Below are 24439 nucleotides of genomic sequence, written 5' to 3' on the forward strand. Positions count from 1 at the left end.
TGAAAAGTTAAAACTTGCGAGAACATTTTAAATTGCATAAAAAATAGTATATAAAATTAAAATAATTTAATCTTGTACCATTCACAATTTAAACCATTAGTTAATTAGATTAAATTTTATAATTATGAATGAGGTTTATGTATACTGGTTTTTGGGCACTACATAGCAACTATATTGTGACGTTAAATGTTCATTTCTTTGAATTTAATTAATTGATGTATCATGCTTTCAATGATACTAATCCCAAATATATTTAGTGTTCGAATATACCGAATATCTGAATCTGTAAGGTCTAAAATGAGGTAATGTAATCCAACTGCATACAAATATAAGAATAACAGAAAATACCTAATTAAATTATTTTAATTGCATTTATTCAATGTGGTAGACATGTTTATATATTTATAATATGGTTTCCTACTATGATGCATAAATTGTGTTTTTAAGGGCTATTCGAGACGCGATTGAAGAACTGAGACCGGAAACTGTAAAGGAAGAATATTTTTATTAAACGATTATTTTTTATTGTTTAATACATGGTATATTTTAAATGGTATTTTCAAAAATGATGTTTTTACACGGCAAGGCGTATTTTAAACTGGTAATCGATTTTTGACGAAAATAAAGACTTTTTGGAGGCTCGGCTAATATTTTCAAAAACAATCTTGAACAAAATATTTACCTACATTCTAATGGGCTTATTATGCCATGGTTTTTTGGCCTAAACTTGTACTAAGTATTTTAATTAAAACAAGGCCTCTTAAGCCCAAACCTACACCTCATAAACACACGCACACCAAGCCTAAAAAGCACTAGCACTCTCCTCCATCAGCAGCATACACATCCCACACGTTTTTAGCAAATTCACGTGGATTTTGCAAGGAATTTCAGCAAGGTCTTCTTCCATGTCTCTCCGCCAGCGTTCCTCGCGTCAAGGACTGTTTTTCGTGCGTGTTTGCACGCCTTAATCTTCCTTCACTCATCGTTCATACTATATTATGTGTATTTAACATGATTGCATGAAAAATATGATATACTTTATTATATTTTAGTTTTTATGGAATACATGATCAAAATTTGAGTTTCCATGCTTTTATATCCATGTTTATGTTGCACACAGGGGCTGTCATCACTAGTAGAATTTTTTGTTTTTGCTTCGCCACTGGTTATTTCGGCGGTTATTAATTATGAAGTAGTATATACCAATCAACTTTGATAATAACACCGGCGAAGTAAAACATTATTTTTTACTTCAAAATTTAAAAAACACGGGCTTCACTTCTAATTTTTTGTAATATTTACTTCGCCATAGTAGTTTTGAAGAAGTAAAAAATTAAAATTTATATTTAGTGAAGTTAAAAATGAACCATATTTTAACTTTTCCATGAAGCCAACACTATTTCCCAAAACTCAATCCAGTAACCACTTTTGTTCTCCAAACCTGTCACCCTTCTTTCCTCACCAGAATGGGATCGCGCAATCACCGGGATCGGAGCAGCAACCACCATAAAAGGTAGCTGAGTTCTGGAAAACGTGTTTTTCCGTAGCTATGACAACGGTTTTGAAAATCTTTGTAAAAACCATTATTTTTCACTAAAAAAAAGCTTAAAAGAAAAAAAAAGGAAAAGAAGGAGAAAACCCATCCCGACCCAATTATCATTCATGACATAAGAACAAAACCTACTCCTGTTTCTCTCTCCCTCACCACGCCAGCTGCCGTCGAGCGCTGCCAAGACCACTGGACAAGAAGCGTCAAGCTCAGTAAGCTCTTCCCCGAGCCCCTGCACCTCTTTTCTGTACTAAATCGAGAAGAAATCGAGTGGATCCAGCCCTGTTCAAAGTTGTCTGTGCGCATGAGTTCTTCTTTGTTCCGGTGACATTTGGCTTCGATTCTTGGTTTTTTGTGATCGAGAACTAATACATGGTTCTTACGTCGATCATTTCCGATATTTAGTGTTATTTAAGTATATTTCCCATGAATTTTTTAGTTAAACTCTTTGAAAAAAATTTACAGTATCATGGTGGGACTAACTGCGGCCGGAGTACTGTGGACCTTTAATTACAACAAGCTATGATTATGATGTTCCAATTGATGAACATGGTGTTGGATCTGGTTTTCTACACGCCCAAACGCATCGGAAGTTTTAAAAATTTTGTTTATTTTGACAATCAAAATATGATTTGTTTTGGACGCTCGTATGATTTTAACAAAAACATACATAGGATGTTAGAAAATTATACCTTTGGTGAATAAATCACTGAACACCAACGGATCCGGTATTAATGGATTAGATCTTGGTGATTCCCTACGAACTTTCTTTGATGAAATTCTCCTATCAAGTTCACGACTGAATTGTGCGATCCTCTTCCAAATTATACTAGAAATTTGGAAGATATTTTATGTTGGAGACTAAAAGGAGAGGCGGCTCAACCTTGGAAAGAAAAACAAGGAGGCCGAAATTTTCTTTTCTCTTTGGAAGTGGGAGTCTCGAAACTTTTGTGGTGGTGGTGCTAGGGTTTTGACTTGAATACATTATTTATAGTAAATACATAGCCTAGTTACATAATTAACATTAATGGGCTTGATTTAATTAATTGTGCTAGTCCAACTAATTCAATTAATTTAATCAAGATCCAATAAAACTTTAATTATTTATTATGTTGGACATGTACTCATACAAGCCCATTAAACATATTATCCACCATATTTAATTTATTAATTAATCGACTCAACTTTTGAGCATAATAAATTAAATACATTATAAATTCAACATTTGAATTTATTATTTAAATTATAAATCAACTACTTGAATTTTCATCACCTCCAAATTTTAATATTTAATAAACCCAACATTTGATTTTAATAAATTAAATTCTCAAATTTTATAAATTCAACTCCTTGAATTTATTCTCTCAAAATTTAATTATCATAAATTCAACTCCTTGAATTTACTATATAATATAAATCCAACTTCTTGAATTTATTCTCTCAATAGGAACAAATGATCCAGTTCTTGTGTGACCCTCAATGGTTCAGGGATACAGCTAGCCGTGGGTTCACAACTCTTTATGATTCAGGACATAATCCTTTATTCAAGCTTACCGTAGTTAGCCACATTCTTTTCATCAACACCTTGATCAAGAATGTTAGAACTCATTTCTGATTACACCCATCGGATCATGGTAAGAGCGTCTAGTAGTATCGCCCCATGATCCCCTAGGTGTCACTGATAGTGCCTGCAAGAACCAGTCGATTATGATTAACGTACAGTACGGTCCCTTCATCTCATATATCCCGATCGAATTTGTAACCATTTGTTCATCGAGGGTTGCATATTAATTCGATAACTATGTGATAACTATAATAGTGGCATCGCGTGTACTATTTCATAACCCTTTCTCTAACGTACATCTCATACTCTGGCCAGAGATTCCATGCACTATTATTTCATCAGATCACAAAAGATATCCACACCCGTAGGTGAGCGGTGAACCCCGACTACAATGCACTGGCTCCTATATGTGTCGTAACTATACCCAACCTCGCCACCTGATGACTCTCCTGGAGCCGGTAAACGAGTCAAAGCACAGCCCTAGCACATAGAGCCTCAATGTTTTCCCGGGTCGTAAGGACTAATGATGTAAAATCATAACCACGAACTTATCCTCTTGATGAATGATAACCACTTGGAAAGTCCGAGGGAGGATTGTTCGGTATAATCATCATATGACTACCCATCTGCATGTTTGGACATCTCCATGCCCTTACCAAGAAACGCAGTACACAACATCACATATGCTAGTATCGAGCTCAAGCGACCTTTATCCATGTTTTAGGCAGCTGAATCGACTAGGAACGAATTTAGAATATGCAGTGTTTACCAATGAGTTTCAACATCGAATTACGAATCATTTGTATTAAAGCATAATCAAGGACTTTATCTATGCTGATTGCATGGGCATAAAGATAAAGTATAACGAAACCATTAAAATTTAAATTATATTAAAATAAAGATTGTTTATTCCACTTGAGTTAATAAATTCCCTAGCCAACCATTGGCTTGCAGGGCATCTACTCTAACAATCTCCAACTTGCCCTAGAGCCAACTACCCTTAATCTCATTGCTTCGCGATGCTTTTCAAACAATGGTCTTGGCAAGGGCTTTGTAAGTGGATCAGCAACATTATCTGCAGGGGGGACTCTTTCAACTGATATGTCTCATCTTCCCACTATCTCCTGTATGATGTGGAACTTCTTCAGTACATGTTTGGATCGCTGATGAGACCTTGGTTCCTGGGCTTGCGCAATGGCACTAGTGTTGTCCCGGTACTACGGTTCTGAATCAACTCCATTAGGAATAACGCCCAACTCTTGGACAAAATTCCTCATCCAAACTATCTCTTTGGCTGCATCAGATGCGACAATGTATTCAGCTTCGGTGGTGGAATACGCAACGGTGTCTTGCTTGGAACCTTTCCAAGAGACAACGCACCATATAGCATGAATACAAAACCAGAGGTCGATTTCGAATCATCTACGTCACATTGGATGCAAGAATCCGTGTAACCTTCCAATTTCAATTCTCCACTCCTATAGACCATGAAAAAGTTCCTAGTCCTTCTCAAGTACTTAAGAATATCTTTCACGGCCTTCCAATGCATTGGATCAAGGTTCGCCTGATATCTGCTTGTAACACTCAAAGCATAAGCAACATCAGGACGTGTCGATATCATACAATACATGATACTACCAATAGCTGACGCATATGGATACGTGTCATCATCTCTATCTCTTCATCAGTCTTGGGTCACATTGCATTAGATAGAGTAACGCCATGACACATTGGTAAGTATCATCTCTTGGACTCTTCCATAGAGAATCTATTTAGAATGGTATTGATATAAATTGCTTGGATGAGCCCCAGCATCCTTTTGATCTATCTCTATAGATTTGTATTCCCAATACATAGGATGATTCACTCATGTCTTTCATGGAGAATATACTTGCTAACCATACTTTAGTTGATTGCAATAATCCTACATCATTCTCAATGAGCAGGATATCATCAACATAAAGTACCAGGAATGTTACTGTACTCCCACTAACTTTCTTGTACACACATGGTTTCTCAGGATTCTTAGCAAAACCAAACTCTTTGATAGTGCTATCAAATCTGAGGTTCCAACTCCTTGACTCCTGCTTGAGACCATATATTGATATCTGAAGTTTGCATACCTTATGCTCACTTCCTACTGATGTGTATCTCTCAGGTTGAGACATATAAATTTCCTTTTGGATGTCTCCATTGAGGAATGCAGTCTTTACATCCATTTGTCATATCTCATATTCATACCATGATGCTATGGATAGTAGTATTCTAATGAACTTAAACATAGCAACTAGTGAAAAAGTTTCCTCATAGTCAACTCCTTGCCTTTGAGTATAATCTTTTGCAACCAGCCTTGCTTTGAAGGTCACTACCTTCTCATTCGCCCCAAGATTTCTTTTGTAGATCCATTTGAAACCTATGGGAACGATTCCCTCAGGTTGATCCACCAATGTCCAGACTTGGTTTGAATACATAGATTTTATTTCTGACTGCATGACTTCAAGCCATTTGGTTGAATCAGTATCAGATATTGCTTCTTTGAAATTCATTGAATCACATCCAACACAATGCTCATCGTGGCTTTGTTCATGAAGAAACTTATATCTTGCAGGCGGTTTGAAAACCCTATCAGACCTTCCAGGAGGTTGTACTTCAACTACTGGTTGTTGGAAATTAGGTTCAACTACTATAGTTGATGGAGTATCTTGAATTTCTTCAAGTTCTATCATCTTGCATTTTTCTATCTAATAGAAATTCCCTTTCCATAAAGGTGGCATTTCTTGAAACAAACAATTTTGCTTCATTAGGAAGATAGAAATAATATCCAACAAAATTCTTTGGATATCCTACAAAGTAGCATAAAGTGGATCTACTATCCAATTTGTCTCCCACTGTCTGCTTCACGTACGCAAGATATCTCCATATTCTCATGTAAAAATATTTGGGAGTTTTTCCCATCCATATCTCATATGGTGTTTTATCCACTGCTTTAGTATAGACATTATTCAACAACATTGCCGCAGTTTCAAGCGCAAAGCCCCAAAACAATGTAGGCAATTCAGTGAATCTCATCATTGATCGAACCATGTCCAACAAGGTTCGCTTACAATGTTCAGAAACACCGTTCAATTGTGGTGTTGCTGGTGGAGTCCACTGTGAGAGAATCTCATTCTCTTTTAGATAACCCAAAATTTCAGCACTCAAGTATTCTCCACCTCAATCAGATCGAAGTATCTTAATACTTCTTTCTAGATGTTTTTCTAATTCAGATCTGAATTCTTTGAACCTTTCAAATGCTTCAGATTTGTGTTTTATCAAATAAACATACCCATATTTTGTGCTAACACTTAGCGGGCCACAAATGTCTGTGTGGATCAAATCCAATAGACCATGCGCACGTTCCACGTTTCCATCGAATGGAGTCTTGATCATTTTTCCTTTTAGACAGAACTCACAAGTAAGTAGAGAATTTATGTTTGACAAGTCAAACATACCTTCTCCCACTAGTTTTTGCATCTTTGGCACGCTAGACTATGTCACATTTATGTTTGACAAGGAGTCTTGGTCATTTTTTCTTTTAGACAGAACTCACAAGTAAGTAGAGAATTTATGTTTGACAACTCAAACATACCTTCTCCCACTAGTTTGTGCATCTTTCTTTGGGAGATGTGACATAGTCTAGCGTGCCATGTTTGTGTGGAATTTGGATCATCTAACTTTCTTTTGTTGGTTGTTGAAATCGTGTTTACTTGGACATTCACTTATCATTTCTAGAACATTTCTGCCACATATAATTTCTTATGTCCGGACTTCTTGCAGTGAAATAAATATGTTCTAACTTATCGGGATTTGTAGGCCTTTTAAGTGTCTTTCAGAGTTTGCCTCTTATTGGGATTGTTTTTCTTGTGAGTGGCGGAACATTTCTTTCCCTTACCTTGTGGGTCATTTTTCGTCCGACGAAAGGCCCATTATAAAAACAACAATTTTTCTTATTTTATGATGATCTCATAAGTCATAAGCATATTGACTAACTCTTCAAGGCTATCAAATATCTTATTATACTTGAAGTTCACCATAACCCCGTCAAATGAGGAATAGAAAGACAACAAATTGATGTTATCAATTAACTCGTTAGGAATCACATATTCCAGGCCCACCACATTCTCAATAAGCACAGTCATACGTACAACATGCTCATGGGCTAGAGCCCTATCTTGCATGTGTGTAGTCATGAGCTCCTTGAAAGTAGTGTGCATCATCGTATGAGTTTCATGCACCATGCAACTCTTACACGTGCATTCGAATGTCAGCTGCATTCAAAATTTCCTCAAACTGTCCCTACAGTTCATTTGACATAGAAGCGAGCACATCACACTTTAGCTTGCATACTATGGTCCTACCATTTTGCATGCTTTGTCAGTTCAGCAGGACTGACATTAGTGTGTATATCATTTTCTCCGAACTTAGAACAATTTTCCCAACCAGTCTTGAAAATTAGATTCAATTAGCTTGTTAATAATAAAAATGGATTACGTGACGAAATCGAAAATATACTGATACGAAACAGAATAATGGTTGTTGATTAATTTAAAATAATTTTAAGATATAAAATATGGATTTTATTTTATAAATCTCCCTCCCACTATTTTGACATTTCCACCACCCTCTGATGAAAAAGGGAAATCGTATTTCCTTAGTGGGCACGTAGAATCCAATTAGCCAATTATAATCCTGAATAATATCAGACAATTATAATTTCTAAAAGATAGAATCCAATTGCATCCCTATGCAACCTCCGTGTGTTTTGCCTCACGTTTAATAAGAATCCAATAATATGACGCCGTTTATTTTCGCGTGTCAAACCGACCCATCAATATTGAACTGTAGTAGACGATCTCCATGAGTTCCTCTAATAATATGAGCCGAAGTCATGGGAGTTCTACTCAATTCACATCATATGTCCAGTGGAAGTCACAATTTTCCGGCGTCCAGGCCTCCCCAATAATATGAGCCAGACACTGTCCGCGGATAGCGATCAACATGCAACCACGGTTGATGGAAGACAAGAAAAATTAAACTATTTTAATTTTTACTTTTACGGTTTGATATGAATTTTGAATCATATTCAAAATTCGGGATTTTAATTTTAAAATTGTCTCATCATTTTAGTTTTTAAAATCGTGTGCCACAAGTTTGTATGTTTGCCGGATTCATGCAACTATATCATATAATATACATACATGCATACTACTATATATCACGTATATCATAATATGATATTCAACAATAAATAAGGATGATCGATCGCCAACACTATTAGATCCATGTGAGCCATACATGGATCCAGGTCCAAAAACCTAGGTGAATGCAGGGATGCAAATGCAACTATTACAAGAGCTTCCAATATTTTACATGTCTTCATCTCGTTCATCGGGCCCACCATCTTCCGGTCTTAATCTCCCACTATTTCTAATAAATAAATTTAAATAGCCATGGCACATAAGAGATACATCTCATGGGGTGGGAACGGGCCATAAACCAGGCACACTTTAATAATATATGAAATATTAATAAAAAACGAATAAAACAGTAAAATATCCTAACATACACCTAACACATTGGTCAAGGCTCTCGATCATCCTTCATGCATTTAATATCAAATATTAACATAAATTTAATTAAACAATTTAATTAATTGATAAATAATATATCTAATAATTATATCACTAACCACCATATTTATTAAAGAATTTAATAAATTAAATAAACTCCTTTATTTAATTTCCAATTAAATCCATAATAATTGATTTCTTATAAAAACTCATTTTTACCATAAATAATTAAAATCATATTCTAATTATTTATTTTACAAGAAAATTATTAATTTTCAAAAAATAAATTTCAAAAAGAAAAATTGAATCAATTTCAAAAATATCAATTTTACCCAAAATTTTGAAAAATCAGAAAATTGCACCATAGGCCCAAACAATTCAAGCCCACCAATCAGGACGCTTCCCGAGACGATCCCGGACAGTCGCCCCCGCTGCCTGAACGTTTCGGGCAGTGGCAGCTACTTGTGCGCACACAGGTGCGCGCTGCTCCGCGCTGGGCGGCACACAGCGTGCAGACGTTCCGCACGCTGCGCCGCTCCGCACGTGCACGCTGCGCGCAGGGCGCTGCGTGCGCAGCCCTGCGCCCGGTCTACCCGGAACAGTTTCGGGCAGATCGCGAAACTTTTTTTTCCGAAAAAAAAATAATTTTATGGTGCATCAATTTTTCTGAAAATTTTTTTGTGTGGTTAGAAACAAATTATTCAATATAATTTAAAATCATACGATTCAGAAAATATGGCTCTGATACCACTGTTGGATCTGGTTTTCTACAAGCCCAAACGCGGCGGAAGCTTTAAAAATTTTGTTTATTTTGACAATCAAAATATGATTTGCTTTGGACACTCGTATGATTTTAATAAAAAGATACATAGGATGCTAGAAAATTATACCTTTAGTGAATAAATCACTGAACACCAACTGATCCGGTATTAACGGATTAGCTCTTGTTGATTCCTTACGAACTTTCTTCGATGAAATCCTCCTATCAAGTCCACGACTGAATTGTGTGATCCTCTTCCAAATTGCACTAGAAATTTGGAACATATTTTAAGTTGGATACTAAAAAGAGAGGCGGCTCAACCTTGGAAAGAAAAACATGGAGGCAGAAATTTTCTTTTCTCTTTGGAAGTGGGAGTCTCGAAACTTTTGTGGTGGTGGTGCTAGGGTTTTGACTTGAATACATTATTTATAGTAAATCCATAGCCTAATTACATATTTAACATTAATGGACTTGATTTAATTAATTGGGCTAGTCCAACTAATTCAATTAATTTAATCAAGGTCCATTAAAACTTTAATTATTTATTATGTTGGACATGTACCCATACAAGCCCATTAAATATATTACACCCCATATTTAATTTATTAATTAATCAACTCAACTTTTGAGCTTAATAAATTAAATACATTATAAATTCAACATTTGAATTTATTATTAAAATTATAAATTCAACTACTTGAATTTTCATCACCTCCAAAATTTAATATTTAATAAATCCAACATTTGAGTTTAATAAATTAAATTTTCAAATTTTATAAATTCAACTCCTTGAATTTATTCTCTCAAAATTTAATTATCATGAATTCAACTCCATGAATTTACTATATAATATAAATCCAACTTCTTGATTAATTCTCTCAACGGGAACAAACGATCCAGTGCTTGTGTGACCCTCAATGGTTCAGGGATACAGGTAGCCGTGGGTTCACAACTCTTTGTGATTCAGGACATAATCCTTTATTCGGGCTTACCCTAGTTAGCCGCATTCTTTTCATCAACACCTTGATCAAGAATGTCAGAACTCATTTCTGATTGCACCCATCGGATCATGGTAAGAGCGTCTAGTAGCATCGCCCCATGATCCCCTGGGTGTCACTGATAGTGCCTGCAAAAACCAGTCGATTATGATTAACGTACAGTACGGTCCCTTCATCTCATATATCCCGATCGAATCTGCAACCATTGGTTTATCGAGGGTTGCATATTAATTCGATAACTATGTGATAACTATAATAGTGGTATCGCGTGTACTATTTGAGAACTCTTTCTCTAACGTACATCTCATACTCTGGCCAGAGATTTCATGCATTATTATTTCATCAGATCACACAGGATATCCACACCCGTAGGTGAGCGGTGAATCCCCGACTACAATGCACTGGCTCCTATATGTGTCGCAACTATACCCAACCTCGCCACCTGATGACTCTCCTGGAGCCGGTAAACGAGTCAAAGCACAACCCTAGCATATAGAGCCTCAGTGTTGTCCCGGGTCGTAAGGACTAATAATGTACAATCATAACCACGGACTTATCCTCTCGATGAATGATTACCACTTGGAAAGTCCGAGGGAGGGTTGTTCGGTATAATCATCATATGACTACCCATCTGCATGTTTGGACATCTCCATGCCCTTACCAAGAAATGCAGTACACAACATCACAGATGCTAGTCTCGAGCTCAAGCGACTTTTATCTAGGTTTTAGGCAGCTGAATCGACTAGGAATGCAGTGTTTACAAATGAGTTTCAATATCGAATTACGAATCATTTGTATTAAAGTATAATCAAAGACTTTATCTATGCTGATTGCATGGGTATACAGATAAATTATAACAAAACCATTAAAATTTAAATTATATTAAAATAAAGATTGTTTATTTCACTTGAGTTAATAAATTTTCTAGCCAACTGTTGGCTTGCAGGGCATCTACTCTAACACATGGTAGGGGTTTTGTGTGTTGTGTGTGTGTGTATCTAGTATACTTGCACAATTATCGCAACCAAGAACATCACACAGGTTACTGTTTAGAATCCAATATTTAAAACCACAAAGCTAGTTTGGGAAATGAATATATGAATAGACGTGAATTGCTTAACTCATGATATAAAAGATTGATTACATCTAATGTTTCCAAAATATCATTCTTGATATGGATTATTTTAGTTCGGATTTTACTGAGTTTTAGGCCTTTTAAGGCAACCAAAATGGGGTCACTTGAAAGATGGCACAAGGTTATAAAGCTATGTGCTGAGGCAATGGTGGCAGTGATCCCCAAACTACCTCTCTTGGTTCAAATTTAGAGGTATAAGAGCTTACCAGCACGTTTCTTTCTTTTTTAACGTTTAGTGTTTCCTATACTTAAAACAACACAAATAAAATGGAAATTCTTTGAATTGGTTTATTTTGGGGAAATTGGTTACTTATACCGCTAGTGAGGATTACAATAATTACAAAAAACTCAGTTACCTTTAATTTTGTATCAATCGTACATTTATTCCCGTTAAGTTTAAAAATTAGGTGTCTATATCCTTGAGGTTTTATGTACATTACAATTGTCCCCTTATATTCAAGAGTGTGGCACTCAATACCACGAAATATGCCTAATAAAACCCTCGCATTATATTTCCCATATCCAAAATTATCAGATGTCCAATTCTTGTAGGCTCAGTCATTTGTATAGTCCAAAAAACCTTGAAAGCGATGATATAATCATCGATACAACCTATGATATGAGTTTTTTTGTCAAAATAATAGATCAACTCTATGGCTACTATCCCAAAATTCGTTCGTCAGCCCTCAAAAGATGGTACTACAGCTTCTGATGCATCCATCTCAGGTTGAAGTTGGTGATAATGCATTCCCGAAACTCGGGTCGCTGGAACAAATAAATACTACTGCTGATATAAGTGATTATCTGTGGTATTCCTCAAGGTACAAAATCAGTAAGAAACACGATTCTTATAGCACAGATGTCAGGTTTTGATATTTCTTGATTGTTTCAGCATCAAAATAAAAGGAAATGAACCAAAGACAGCTCTTCACATTGATTCTCTTGGCCACACGCTACATGTTTTTATCAACAGAGAACTTGAAGGTAAATTTGGAAGAAATGCCGCTAACAGATACTTTATCAACAGAGAACTTTTTTTCGGTAGCTCATCACATAAGAACTCCAAAGTTAAGCATGCTTGACTTGGGGCAATTTTGGGATGGGTGACCTCCTGGGAAGTTTCCTAGGATGCGTGTGAGTGAGGACATAAGCACGTTGGAAAGACTCACCTTGGTACAGTGAGGATAGTCATCGAATCTGGGGCGTTACAATATATATGCATTTTATGATAATTGATATCTTGTTTTGCCGTTTATTTTGTTGTTTATGATATGCTTAGTTTTGTTGTTTATATGCATATGATTTGATATTTATTTGTGACAGTGGTGTGTATGATATATGCCCAATTTTGTTATTTCTTTGTTGATATCAGTTTCTTGTTATAAACTTTACAAAGATTTGCCTTTAGAAGTTAGAATTAATATAAAGATTTCAGTGTCTTGATTTCAAAATCTAGAATTACTGTATAGATTGAAATGTGGAATCTCCTAAAAATTAAGCTGAAATATATCTTGAAACTGGCTCTGAAAAATGTATTCTCATTTGTAGATATTGTCATTTTTTTATGAACGATCTTATTAATCTAATGCATCTTGTACTTTTTATATTTCAGTTTGCAGGATCAATCAAGAACCAATATTACAATCAATCTCAATATGATGAAGTCAGAAGTGAATGGAGCGAATTCGTCTACTCTTATGTAGGTGCTTAAATGGATCATGTGCGTCATTATGCATTTTAGGATATACTTGTGTATATATTTTTGGGTTATACGTACTTGTGGATACATTTTTGGGTTATACTTGTGTATTTATGGATATATACTTGTGGATTGGTAGATATACTTGTGGATCCATGGATTTTCATCATTTTTAGATGGATAATTTATGAATCAAATTAATGTATTTTAAGTTATATGTGTGTGTGTGTGTGTGTGGTGGTATTATTGTATGTTAATTAAATTATTTTGATAAAGTGAAAATTATGTTTTTACTTCTCTACTTTATTAAATTAGTGTGGTGGTGATCAAGAATTACTTCATTAAATTAAAATTGTGTCATAATAATATTTGATTATTTACTTCAACACTAAACTAAATGATGAAGTAATAAAATACAAAATAATTCGTCATATTAAAATTGTATCGAAATTAAAGAAAAAATTTACTTCATCACAACTCAATAATTGTGAAGTCGTTCTTTATTAATTACTTCACTATAATACAAAAAAATGAAGTCTTTTAAATCGAAAACTTCGTCAATAAAAGTAAATTGTGAAGTAACAAAATACCAAATAATTCAACAAATAAAAATTATGGCGAAGTTATAGAATATATTTACTTCATCATAGTTCCATAACAACGAAGTCTTTCGCATTAATTACTTCACCAAAATAAAAACATGTGAATTTATACAAAACATTTCCTTCGTTAATTAATCAATGTAAACTATGAAGTTATATATAAGTTATTACTTCTGCACTTTACGAAATCGATGAAGTAAAAGATGTTGTTTTGCTCCGGCGACCGTTTCCACTTCACTAATTTCTTGGATACGACTTCGATTATAATGCGAAATAAAATGGTACCCTGTTACTTGACGTGCGTCTACTTCGGCAATTATCTACCTATGACTTAATTGAATATGCGAAGTACATAAAAGAAATTCTATTAGTGCATGATAGGTCTATGGGAAGGGACATTTTTCAGCATGATTAAGGGTCCATAGAGGCTTGGCTAAGGGTTTTGGTTTGCGTTTTCTAGAAGGGCACAACACCTAGCTGCTGTAAGGACATGTTCATGGATCTTAAGCGAGGAGAAGGGCGGTAGACACTAGGTTGATGTCGCGCGAGTCTCCAAGGATGCGGCTCGATGGGTTGTGCATGATTGGGTTGCTAGGTCGGGTCCAGTAGCTTGTTAAGGGCTCGAGTATGGTCCTAAGATGGTTGCATAGGGTCTGGACACGATGGTTAAGGGCTAGGATTGAAGGAACTCATGGTTTGTCCAAGTTAGGGTTTTCGAAATTATGGCAGAAAATTCAGTAGCCTTCTAAGCTTGTTCAAGGGCTTAAATTGGCTTGATTTGAGTTGCATAAGGTATAGGTATATTTTAAGGTATTATGTTAAGTTTCTATGGATTCAGGTCATTGTTTTAAGTTCCAAGGGTAAATTGAGAAAGTTAGGATTTCAGGAGCAAAATGAGCATTTTACATCTGAAAAATGTTAGACGTTCTAGCAGTGCCCCGAATTTTGTAATTAATGTTTACAATTTTATTTTGAAATTTTATGGGATTTTATGATGAGAAATGAAAATGTTAAAAGATTTGTTGCGTGGTTGGTTTTAAAAAAATGATATATATGCATGAATTCTACAAGTGATGAATATAATAAAAGGTCGAAAGAGGTGACTTGATTGTGACTAATATAAAAAGATATGATGGTATGTAAGGCAAATGCTCAGTTGACGGGTAAGAGTGTCCCCAATGTCCCTACTGTCTGGTACCATGGTTATACGTAGATGGATCCATCGACCAAAAACTGAGTTTATTAATGTCCATGAAAAGCTATTTTATTAAAAGTATCTTTCATTGTTGCTTGTGAATGTATATATATTACTTGTTATCATAGTTAAGGCTTGTTGGGTCAATAAACTCACTAGGTGTATGATACAGGTGAGCATGATTTTAATGATGTCGGAGGACTTGATGGTTGAACTAACTGGACTGATGATGCACATAACCCGAGGACCTTTGTCAATTTTTCCGCATTATTATGATTTCAGATTACTTTAAAGATTTTATGATTTTTATGCTTTTGATAAGTTCTGAGAAGATTTAAGAGTTTTTACTATTTTGAAAATGCTAGTTTTAGATTTGATTGCAATCTTACAATTTATAATTTGCACTGCATTCTTTTAGATTTTTAAATAATAAGTTGATTTTAAAATTTGCACAAATATATATATGTATAGTATGATTCAGCCGAAGCAAGCATATAAATCGAATAGTAGACGTTTCAAAACCTCTTGATTATTCCCGTCACACAATCGAGAAAAGCTTCTAACATTTGCTTTTTCCATATTTCTTTTTAAGCCACCGTAGTAAAAATTAAACTGTGATTACAGCGTGAGGCTGAGGGCGTGGGCGTAATAAAAGCAACACAACTGAAGCTAACAAAGATGGTTGACAATATTGAAGCTGAAACAGACACATGGAGGTAATTTATCTATGAAAACAAATGAGTGTGCGAGCAGCATGGAACATACTTATTCATTTATTCATGCATCGTTCTTTCGTATTAGAAGCATATAAACAACCTTAATAACCAAATGAGACACCACACTGATTAAGACTCACTTAGAAGACAAATAAAGTAAACCAACTGACAAAAGCAGATCTTCAAGACCATCTGGTTCCACAGCACGCAATTGATTCACACAAGAGAATTTTCACTGGATCGTGAAATTCACCTTTGGGACCTAACATTTGAACCACTCACACCCTCGACTCGATCTTTACTGATTTCTGCAAAATGGCCAACCATTTCATAGAACTGTCTCAGACCAGACAGCGGCAGAATGATAGAAGAGCGATCTGAACCTGTGACCTGAAATTTTTAGTTGTATTGTTTTTTAGAAATTCATAAACTAAAATTCAGCACGGTGAAAATAGAACAAGCTTTGCCACCCACCTCGGATATCTTCAAGAAATGACCTCTGTTGTTGCTACCAAGATCAAAGAAGAACTTCTTTTGATCTACTCTTATCACTTTTGAGGATCCCATGTTGCCAACTTCATCAGGTGGTGGAATTTCAGAGCTGTGATCATCTAAGTCAGCCGCCGGAGAAGGTTGAGAACTGTGACCCGATATAAAACCAGCCCCCACATCATCTGAAAGCCCAACAAGCCGTTCTGGAGCTTCAGAGTTCTGCAGATGCTTACAGGCAACCAGAAAAGCATGACGATTTGCTTCTGAGTTTCCTCAACAGAAAACCGGGGGGATTGATAACTAAAACCAACACATTAAATTTACCTGATTTGGAAGAATGAAAAGTCGTGATGCTTCATTAATTTCTGCCAAAATATTCCGAAATGCAGCCCACCCTTCATCGCGGGAACTTCCAGCAGGGACAATTATTGTGCTGCGGTTCCGGCTGACTGAAGCTTCAGATATCTGCATACCCAAATCTGTCAGAGAAACAGAAAAAACGATACATGATGTGTATAGAACAAAGATTAAATCTAAAATAGATTGGTGTCGACAAATATTCCATTTATACTGATCGAGGATTAATTTTCTAGCTCAATATTTTATTGAAACGTACTTATCGACACCCTCAACAATATTTGAGCTCTTCATAATTTTTTTTTAACCACAATCACAAAAAGGTTGAGTAACAAAAGTGTAAAAGAAAGATTCAAAAACTGTCCATAATGATTAGTAATAACTGAAACCTCAAAAAACACTATTGGAGTTTCAGACATGAATGCCAAAAAAAAAAAAATTATCTCCATCAGAAAAATGAGCCAAGTTAAAGAGCAGCCTAATATTTAACTCATGAACTATTTTCAGACATCAATTATCCCAATTATACTTTCTAAAAATATTATATTGGGTATCTATTTGGTGGGGATTTTTCCTAAAAATTAGTATCCTCGCTAGCTATATTGTCAACAAAAAACTAAGGCATGGTAAAAATTTGTTTCTTCTTCCACCCCACAAGCTAAAAAAAAAAAACCAAGACAAACATGAATAGCAAAGAATTAGTTGAAAGTCTCATTTAATTTTGAGCACTTGGCATGAAAAAAATGTATATGATAGTATTTAAAAAGGCTGAGATAGCTGACAGCGAGGGGAAAAATAAAAAATAAAAAATAAAAAATCTTAAATAGTACAAGGACAATCATAATAACTTCTAGGTAAACTGGATTAATAAATTTCCCAACAAAATTATAAATTTTCCGATTAAGATAGATACTCGCGTTTTTTAAACTTTAACAAATGCTATGAGATATAAAAGGAATAATATACTTCCCAACAAAATTATAAATTTTCCAATCTGGAAACATACTTTTTCAATAGCCTTCGCATGTTGAATCATAAAATAGCATGTTCTTACACTTGAAGAAATGCTATGAGATATAAAAAGAAATAATATACTTCCAAACAAAATTATATCTTTTCCACTTAAAAAACATAGTTTTTTCAATAGCCTACGCACGCTGAATCATAAAATAGCGTGTTCTTTAAACTTGAACAAATGCTATGAGATATAAAACCTGAAAGTAATGATTATGATGAGATACGACCACCCGGTATTCATTCATACCTTACCCGATTGTTAAACTTAATAACTCATTAAGTTGCCCCACAAATTTCTTCACTATAACAACATTCATATCCAAACAAACAGTTCCTTATGCTGCAACCTAACAAAAAGTGGCCATTCGTCCACAAAATAGCGGATCCACAAACTGCCTAGTCATGATTAAAAAGTAACCATTACACTAAATCAAAACCACATAATACTTATTTCGTATGTTTGTATACACAATAACATCGCAATTCATATCACTTAAAAGAACTTTCAACCTGAATCCACATTCTTGGATCAGAGTACTAATAAGATATAAAAGAATCACATAAATGGAGGAAGATTGGATTGTCAAAGAGAGAAAAAGATAAGCAGGGAATGTGAAGAAGTTTCCCTTAAGCATTTATTTTATCATCAAAACACCATTAACTTAGCACAACTAACTAATTCGATTTTCTTCTCAGCCTATAACATAGAACCATAAGAATGATCAATTTTCTCTGTCGTGCTTTAAACGGGATTCAATAAATTCATGAAATTTTCACAACTTCGGTAGCTAGTTTCAGACTGTCCTGTATTACTTCGAGCTTCTCTGCAGTCAATTCAGTAATTGATTTTTTTGGTTCTCATATATCGCAGTCTGAGGACCTTTTTCCTTCAAGGCACAAGGGCGGTAGCAAATACAGATTTCTGTCCACATCTTCGCAAGTATTAGGAATATAATCAAGTTTTGTTTTTGACGTCAAAACAGAGTTATTTGAAACCTCTGATTTCACAAACGGTCACGTGCAAAGAAGTTTGAGAAATACGCAACAAATAGTGATAGCTCCAATACAAAAAGGAAAAAAAAGCAGATGTAGAACAATAGTTGCTATGTGATGCATCCATATGATAAATTAGAAAATGGGCATAAGAAAAACCAAAGGACGAAAAAGAAAGTGCTAACTTTGAGAAAGCGCCCCCTTCTGTTCTCGCCAACATCAAAATAAAATACCTGCAATGACCATACAACTGATTACTGTTAAAACATAGAATTAAGGAAGGTATGCGTGGCGCAGGTAGTTGCCTTAGTGTCGAGCTGTAGTTCTTTGCTAAAGACTTGAGGATCATCGGAATCGACATAGTAATTGAAGAGGTCGAGGAACCATGAGACGCCATTATAAGGTAGTATGATGGTGGACCTGGAGGCAGATGTCTTCTCCGAGATCTTAAGATATCTTCCTCTGGGATTCTCCTTGAGGTCAAAGTAGAACAGCTTGTGCTCCACCTGCAGCGTTTTGCACACCAACTCCACATCATTACCTCCCCCTCCACCACTGCCACCCGAATTCCCCTCCATCTCTATCAATAGACAAACTCGCAGCGGTGAAACTAGCTACTTAAACAACCCAATTCTCCATTCTTCCTCGTTAAGAACCTGAGAACTCAGACTAAAAGACGACGTTACGCACAACCACAAAAATTAGAAGAAGTGCAGAATCAAGCGTGGAATCGGAGGCGGAGAGCCTGTTTAATTCTTCTGTATCACTGCTTTTAGGGCTATGTTGATTGTTTGATGGGAGAGAGAGAGAGAGGATCAATGGAGTTGGGCAGATAATACAAACGACTACAGCGACCCAAAGCCAACACACCTACACGGTTAGTTCACGTACGACTTTTATTTGTTTCAGTTTGTTTATTTATTTTTGTAGATTTTACAAGCACAGAAACATTCAATCAAAAAGTTTGTATAATTTATGTGAGTACGGTACAGTAGATCTCGGTTTTCTACGTGCTCAGATACAGCGGAAGTTTTAAAATTTTACATATTTTGACAATCAAATATATATTTTGCTTTGGACGCTCATATTATTTTTCATAAACATTCATAGGGTGTTGAAATTTTATACTTTTGGTGAACGATTCACACGGCTCCAACTATTTCGAGAGTTAGCGGAGATAACTCTTTATGAATTCCCTACAAACTTTCTTCAAGAACTTCTTTCTTCTAATCAGGTCCACGACTAGATGATTTGTTCCTCTTCTGATTCGCACTAAAAAAATTAGAAGAAGTTTTAAGTTGGAGATTAAAAACGAGAGACGGCTCAAAGTTTTCCTTCAAAAAGAGATGGCCGAAATTTTGGGACTTTGGGAGATGGGATTTTCGAAATTCCTTAGGAGATGGAGGCTAGGGTTTTCAAAAATTATAAATGAATTATTTTAACCTCAAGCCTAATACACATATATATAAGTTCAGGGCCCATTAATAAATTAAATACTTAATGTGCTTAATCAATTAATTATTCTAGTCCAACTAGTTTAATTAATTAATTATTATTTTAAAGTCCAATTAAGAACCTTAATAATGTGTATGTTGGTCTTGTACTTCTACAAGCCCATTATACATATACCCATTACATTTAATTTAAATCCCTTATAAATTCAGCATTTGAATTTATCACCTCCAAAATTTAATACTTAATAAACTCAACTTTTGAGCTTAATAAATTAAATACATTAAATTCAACATTTGAATTTATTATTTAAATTATAAATTCAACTCCTTGAATTTTATCATCTCAAAATTTAATTATCCTAAATTCAACTCCTTGAATTTACTATATTATAATATAAATTCAACTCCTTGAATTTATTCTCTCAACGGAACAGATGATCCTAGTACTTGTGTGACCCTCAATGGTTCAGGATACAGCTAGCCGTGGGTTCACAACTCTTTGTGATTCAGAATAATATTTATTCTTATTCGGGCTTACCCTAGTTAACCCCATTCTTTTCATCAACACCTTGATTAAGAATGTCAGAACTCATTTCTGATTGCACCCATCGGATCATGGTAAGAGCGTCTAGTAGCATCGCCCCATTATCCCCTAGGCATCACTGATTATAATATTCAAGCTTGGTGATCGGTACGGTTTAAGATTTAATATGTTTATTGACTCTTTGGTTAAATTTAAGTATAGGTTTGATGTTAAGAGTTGCGATTTATGGTTTATAGCATTGTTGATTATAGATGATGTGTAGTTTTGTTGTAACGTCGTTACGATTTAATTCATGATAAATTGTATGTTGAGCCAATTGGTATGAGGCCAATGGGAATGGTTAGATAAGATATAGAGTTGCAACTTTCTTGTTGAGAGTGTTGTCCAATTACGAGGAGAAGTGACGTTGCGATTCTATTTTAGTTGCAAAGAGTATATTGTTGGCTACAGAGGAGAGTGCACCCGCGGTGATTGGACAGAAGACTCAGTGAACCCGCGCTGAAAAAAAGACCGCACCCGCGGTGTTTGGGCAGTAGGTCTACCGCACACGCAGTGGGAAAGGCAGCGCACCTACGGTCGTTTTCTTCGGATTTTTGGATGTGGTTCAGTATGCGTAGCGTGTTAGGTTATTTTAATTAAGTTATTTGAAATAATCTAATTTGTGGTCATCATATCTCATCGTGATAAATACGAGAGACGTCTCATATTTATCAATAAGTAAATCAAGAATATTATCTGTATTAAGATGATGATAAAAGATTTAATTTATCATATCATGGATTTGATGTCATCAAGATAAGTCACAAATCAATTCAAACGTTCTCGATGATGGTTAGAGAGATCTATAAATAGTGACGCTTGGGGTCCCTGAGTACACACACCGAAAATCACAACACCATTCGTAGTGAGGTTTGGAGTACTTAGAAGACTCTCAAGCAACCTGAGGAATTCTCAAGGAGTATTCAAGGCGTTCTTCAAGTATTCAAGGTGTTCTTCATAATCAATGGCTGGAGGTAATATTTAGTTTATTATTCCGCATTCAGATTCATGTTATTAAGATTAAAACATGATTTATATGTCTAACATTTGGTATCAGAGCCTTAAGTTTTACCTCTGTCTTGATAAAAATTCGAATTTTTTTTTTTTTTTTTGAAAAATTATACTTCCAAATTATGAATATTTTGCACGTTTGATATCATTGATGTTTTACATGTTTAAATTATTTGGATAATATATGTCAAAAATATTTTATTTATTTCCTTATCTTGCATGCAATTAAATATTATGTTAAAATTTTGTGCATATGAGGAAATTGTTCATATTAAACTATATTTGGATCCATAATTTTTACGAACAAATTAAGATATTTTATTCGAATATTCACAAATGAACAAATGATCCCACTTTATCATTACTCCGATAAAAGAGAAAAACTGTTGAGAAGCTATCATTTTCATGAAAATTTGATCCTCACCTTATCACTACTCTTGATAAAAGAGAAAAACTGCTGAGGAATCCTGATTTTCACGAAAATGTGATTCTCACTTTATCACTACTCTTATTTAAGAGAAAAACCGATGGGAGCATATTTGTTCATATTAAGTAAAAAAGTGAATGTAAAGTGAAAAATTTTGGCTTATTAAGAAATAATAAATATGAAATGCACATGAAAACATAATTTGAGGGAGTTTTCATGGACCGGTTTAAATTGCCTTGACTAGCCACCGGTATCCTTGATAAACGTTGTTCTGTCTAGGAGTTAGGTATTTAAAGGGCCTTAGCCCTACCTATCTTCGTGGGAGCACTCTTGAAAAATGTTGATTGTGTTATTAAATAATTATTATATATTTAAGTGCCAAAATTTTGTCTAGTAAACCGTGTAATTTTAAATAATTGAGGCTTAGCCACATCACCCTTAATTATGCAAAATTATACATCAAGTTGAATTGGATCACCTTATGGACGAAATTGTAATTAATTATGTAAATATAATAAATTTTACCCCACAGGGACTTTTATTATATTTATGTCATTAATTAGGATAAAAATTTCAAAAACTGTTTTTCTTAATTTACCCACAGGAGTTAAGGAAAATTATTCTTGATAGTTTTATTATATAATTGCATAAAATCTAATAGAATTAAAATTTTAGCCCACATGCAAATTTTATGTCACTAGATTTTATACATGATTTACATTGGTAAACATGAAATTTCCTCAAGATATTTTGTAATAAGCATGTTTATTATATTTATTGCAGTAAAACCTGTTAATTTCTCTGATATGAGTTGTGATATTCCCGAACTCAATGGGGATAATTACAAAGTCTGGAAGGAAAGAATTCTCCTTCAATTGGGGTGGATGGATATTGACTATGCCATAAGGAAAAACGAACCAGCTGCCATACATGAAACTAGTGAACCTGATGATGTCGATCTTTATGAAATGTGGGAGCGATCTAATCGTCTCTGCGTTATGTTCATAAAGACTAAGATATCGGTTGGCATTCGTGGTTCGATTGAGAGGTATGAAAAGGTCAAGGACCTACTTAAGGCAATTGATGAACAATTTGCAACTTCAGACAAGGCCCTTGCCAGCACCCTAATAATGGAGTTCTCTTCGTTAAGGCTCATAAGTGTGAAAGGTGTGCGAGAGCATATCATGAAAATGAGGGACATAGCGGCTCGATTAAAAACTCTTGAAGTGACCATATCTGATAACTTTCTTGTGCACTTCATTTTATGCACTCTTCCACAGCAATATGGACCCTTCAAAATTTCTTATAACACACATAAGGATAAATGGTCAATTAATGAATTAATGACCATGTGTGTTCAAGAGGAAGGAAGGTTGTTGATGGAAAAGAGCGATAATGTTCTTATGACTGCACATGGAAGTTTAAAAAGCAAGCAAAAGTCAAGGGGAAAGGGAAAGGAATAATTCCACCTCAACCTGACATCAAGAAAGAATCCAAGTGTTTCTTCTGTAAAAAGAAGGGACACATGAAGAAGGATTGCACCAAATTCAAGGATTGGCTTGATAAGAAAGGTATTAATACTTCATTTGTTTGTTATGAATCTAATATGGTTGATACGATTTATAACACATGGTGGATTGACTCTGGTTCTACAATCCATGTCACAAATACCTTGCAGGGTATGCAAAGCCTAAGGAAGCCAGTGGGAAGTGAGCGGAGCATCTATTCTGGAAACAAGATGCATTCACATGTGGAGGCTATAGGAACTTGCAATTTAGTATTGAACAGTGGTTTTAATTTAATTTTGGAGAAAACATTTTATGTTCCAAGTTTTTCTAGAAATTTAATTTCCATTTCAAGCCTTGTACCGTTTGGATACTCATTTAGTTTTTTAGATAAATCTATGAATTTATTTATAAATCGAATATCGTTGGGAATGGTACAATGAATGATGGTCTTTTTTCAATTTCTTTGCAAAATGATATCAAAACCACTATGCATGTTCAAGCAGGTATTAAAAGATGTGTTATAAATGAGGATTCATCTATATTGTGGCACCGGAGATTGGGACATATCTCCATAGAGAGGATTAAAATATTAGTAAATGATGGAGTACTGAGTACTTTAGACTTTACTAATTTTAAGACTTGTGTGGACTGCATTAAGGGTAAGCAGACCAACAAATCCAAAAGGGGTGCCAAGAGGAGTACCAAATTATTAGAGATCATACATACAGATATATGTTGTCCAGAAATGGACATGCATGATCCGAAATATT

At 34.9% G+C, this 24439-nt stretch overlaps 2 protein-coding genes and 1 long non-coding RNA gene across 6 annotated transcripts; 2 read left to right on the forward strand and 1 right to left on the reverse strand.

The window, feature by feature from the left end:
• The first annotated feature begins 1700 nt into the window (after nucleotides 1-1700).
• LOC140837865 (uncharacterized) lies at nucleotides 1701-12599 on the forward strand. 2 transcript variants are annotated; one of them, XR_012119491.1, is made up of 3 exons: nucleotides 1701-1873; nucleotides 12260-12436; nucleotides 12508-12599. It is a non-coding gene; the product is annotated as an uncharacterized lncRNA (long non-coding RNA). The 2 variants fall into 2 exon arrangements; XR_012119490.1 differs by lacking the exon at nucleotides 1701-1873 and adding an exon at nucleotides 11550-11807.
• A 3203-nt stretch (nucleotides 12600-15802) lies between these two features.
• Nucleotides 15803-19565, reverse strand: LOC140839366 (transcription factor Pur-alpha 1). Of its 3 annotated transcripts, none has more exons than XM_073206020.1 (5): nucleotides 18992-19565; nucleotides 18872-18919; nucleotides 16644-16784; nucleotides 16302-16538; nucleotides 15803-16210 (listed from the first exon to the last, which is right to left on the reverse strand). In XM_073206020.1, exons 1-5 carry the CDS (start codon nucleotides 19262-19264, stop codon nucleotides 16169-16171), a joined length of 741 nt encoding a protein of 246 aa, XP_073062121.1. In that variant the 5' UTR covers nucleotides 19265-19565; the 3' UTR covers nucleotides 15803-16168. The 3 variants fall into 3 exon arrangements, with proteins under 3 accessions (XP_073062121.1, XP_073062118.1, XP_073062119.1); XM_073206017.1 differs by having other exon boundaries at nucleotides 15803-16217; nucleotides 18992-19563; XM_073206018.1 differs by lacking the exon at nucleotides 18872-18919 and having other exon boundaries at nucleotides 15803-16217; nucleotides 18992-19564.
• A 3480-nt stretch (nucleotides 19566-23045) lies between these two features.
• Nucleotides 23046-23624, forward strand: LOC140839137 (uncharacterized). Its single transcript, XM_073205772.1, has one exon. The coding sequence runs from the start codon at nucleotides 23046-23048 to the stop codon at nucleotides 23622-23624; it is 579 nt and encodes a 192-aa protein (XP_073061873.1).
• Nucleotides 23625-24439: the final 815 nt, after the last annotated feature.

This window comes from Primulina eburnea, chromosome 8, assembly GCF_022965805.1.
Source record: "Primulina eburnea isolate SZY01 chromosome 8, ASM2296580v1, whole genome shotgun sequence".
In the NCBI taxonomy this organism is placed as follows: domain Eukaryota; kingdom Viridiplantae; phylum Streptophyta; class Magnoliopsida; order Lamiales; family Gesneriaceae; genus Primulina; species Primulina eburnea.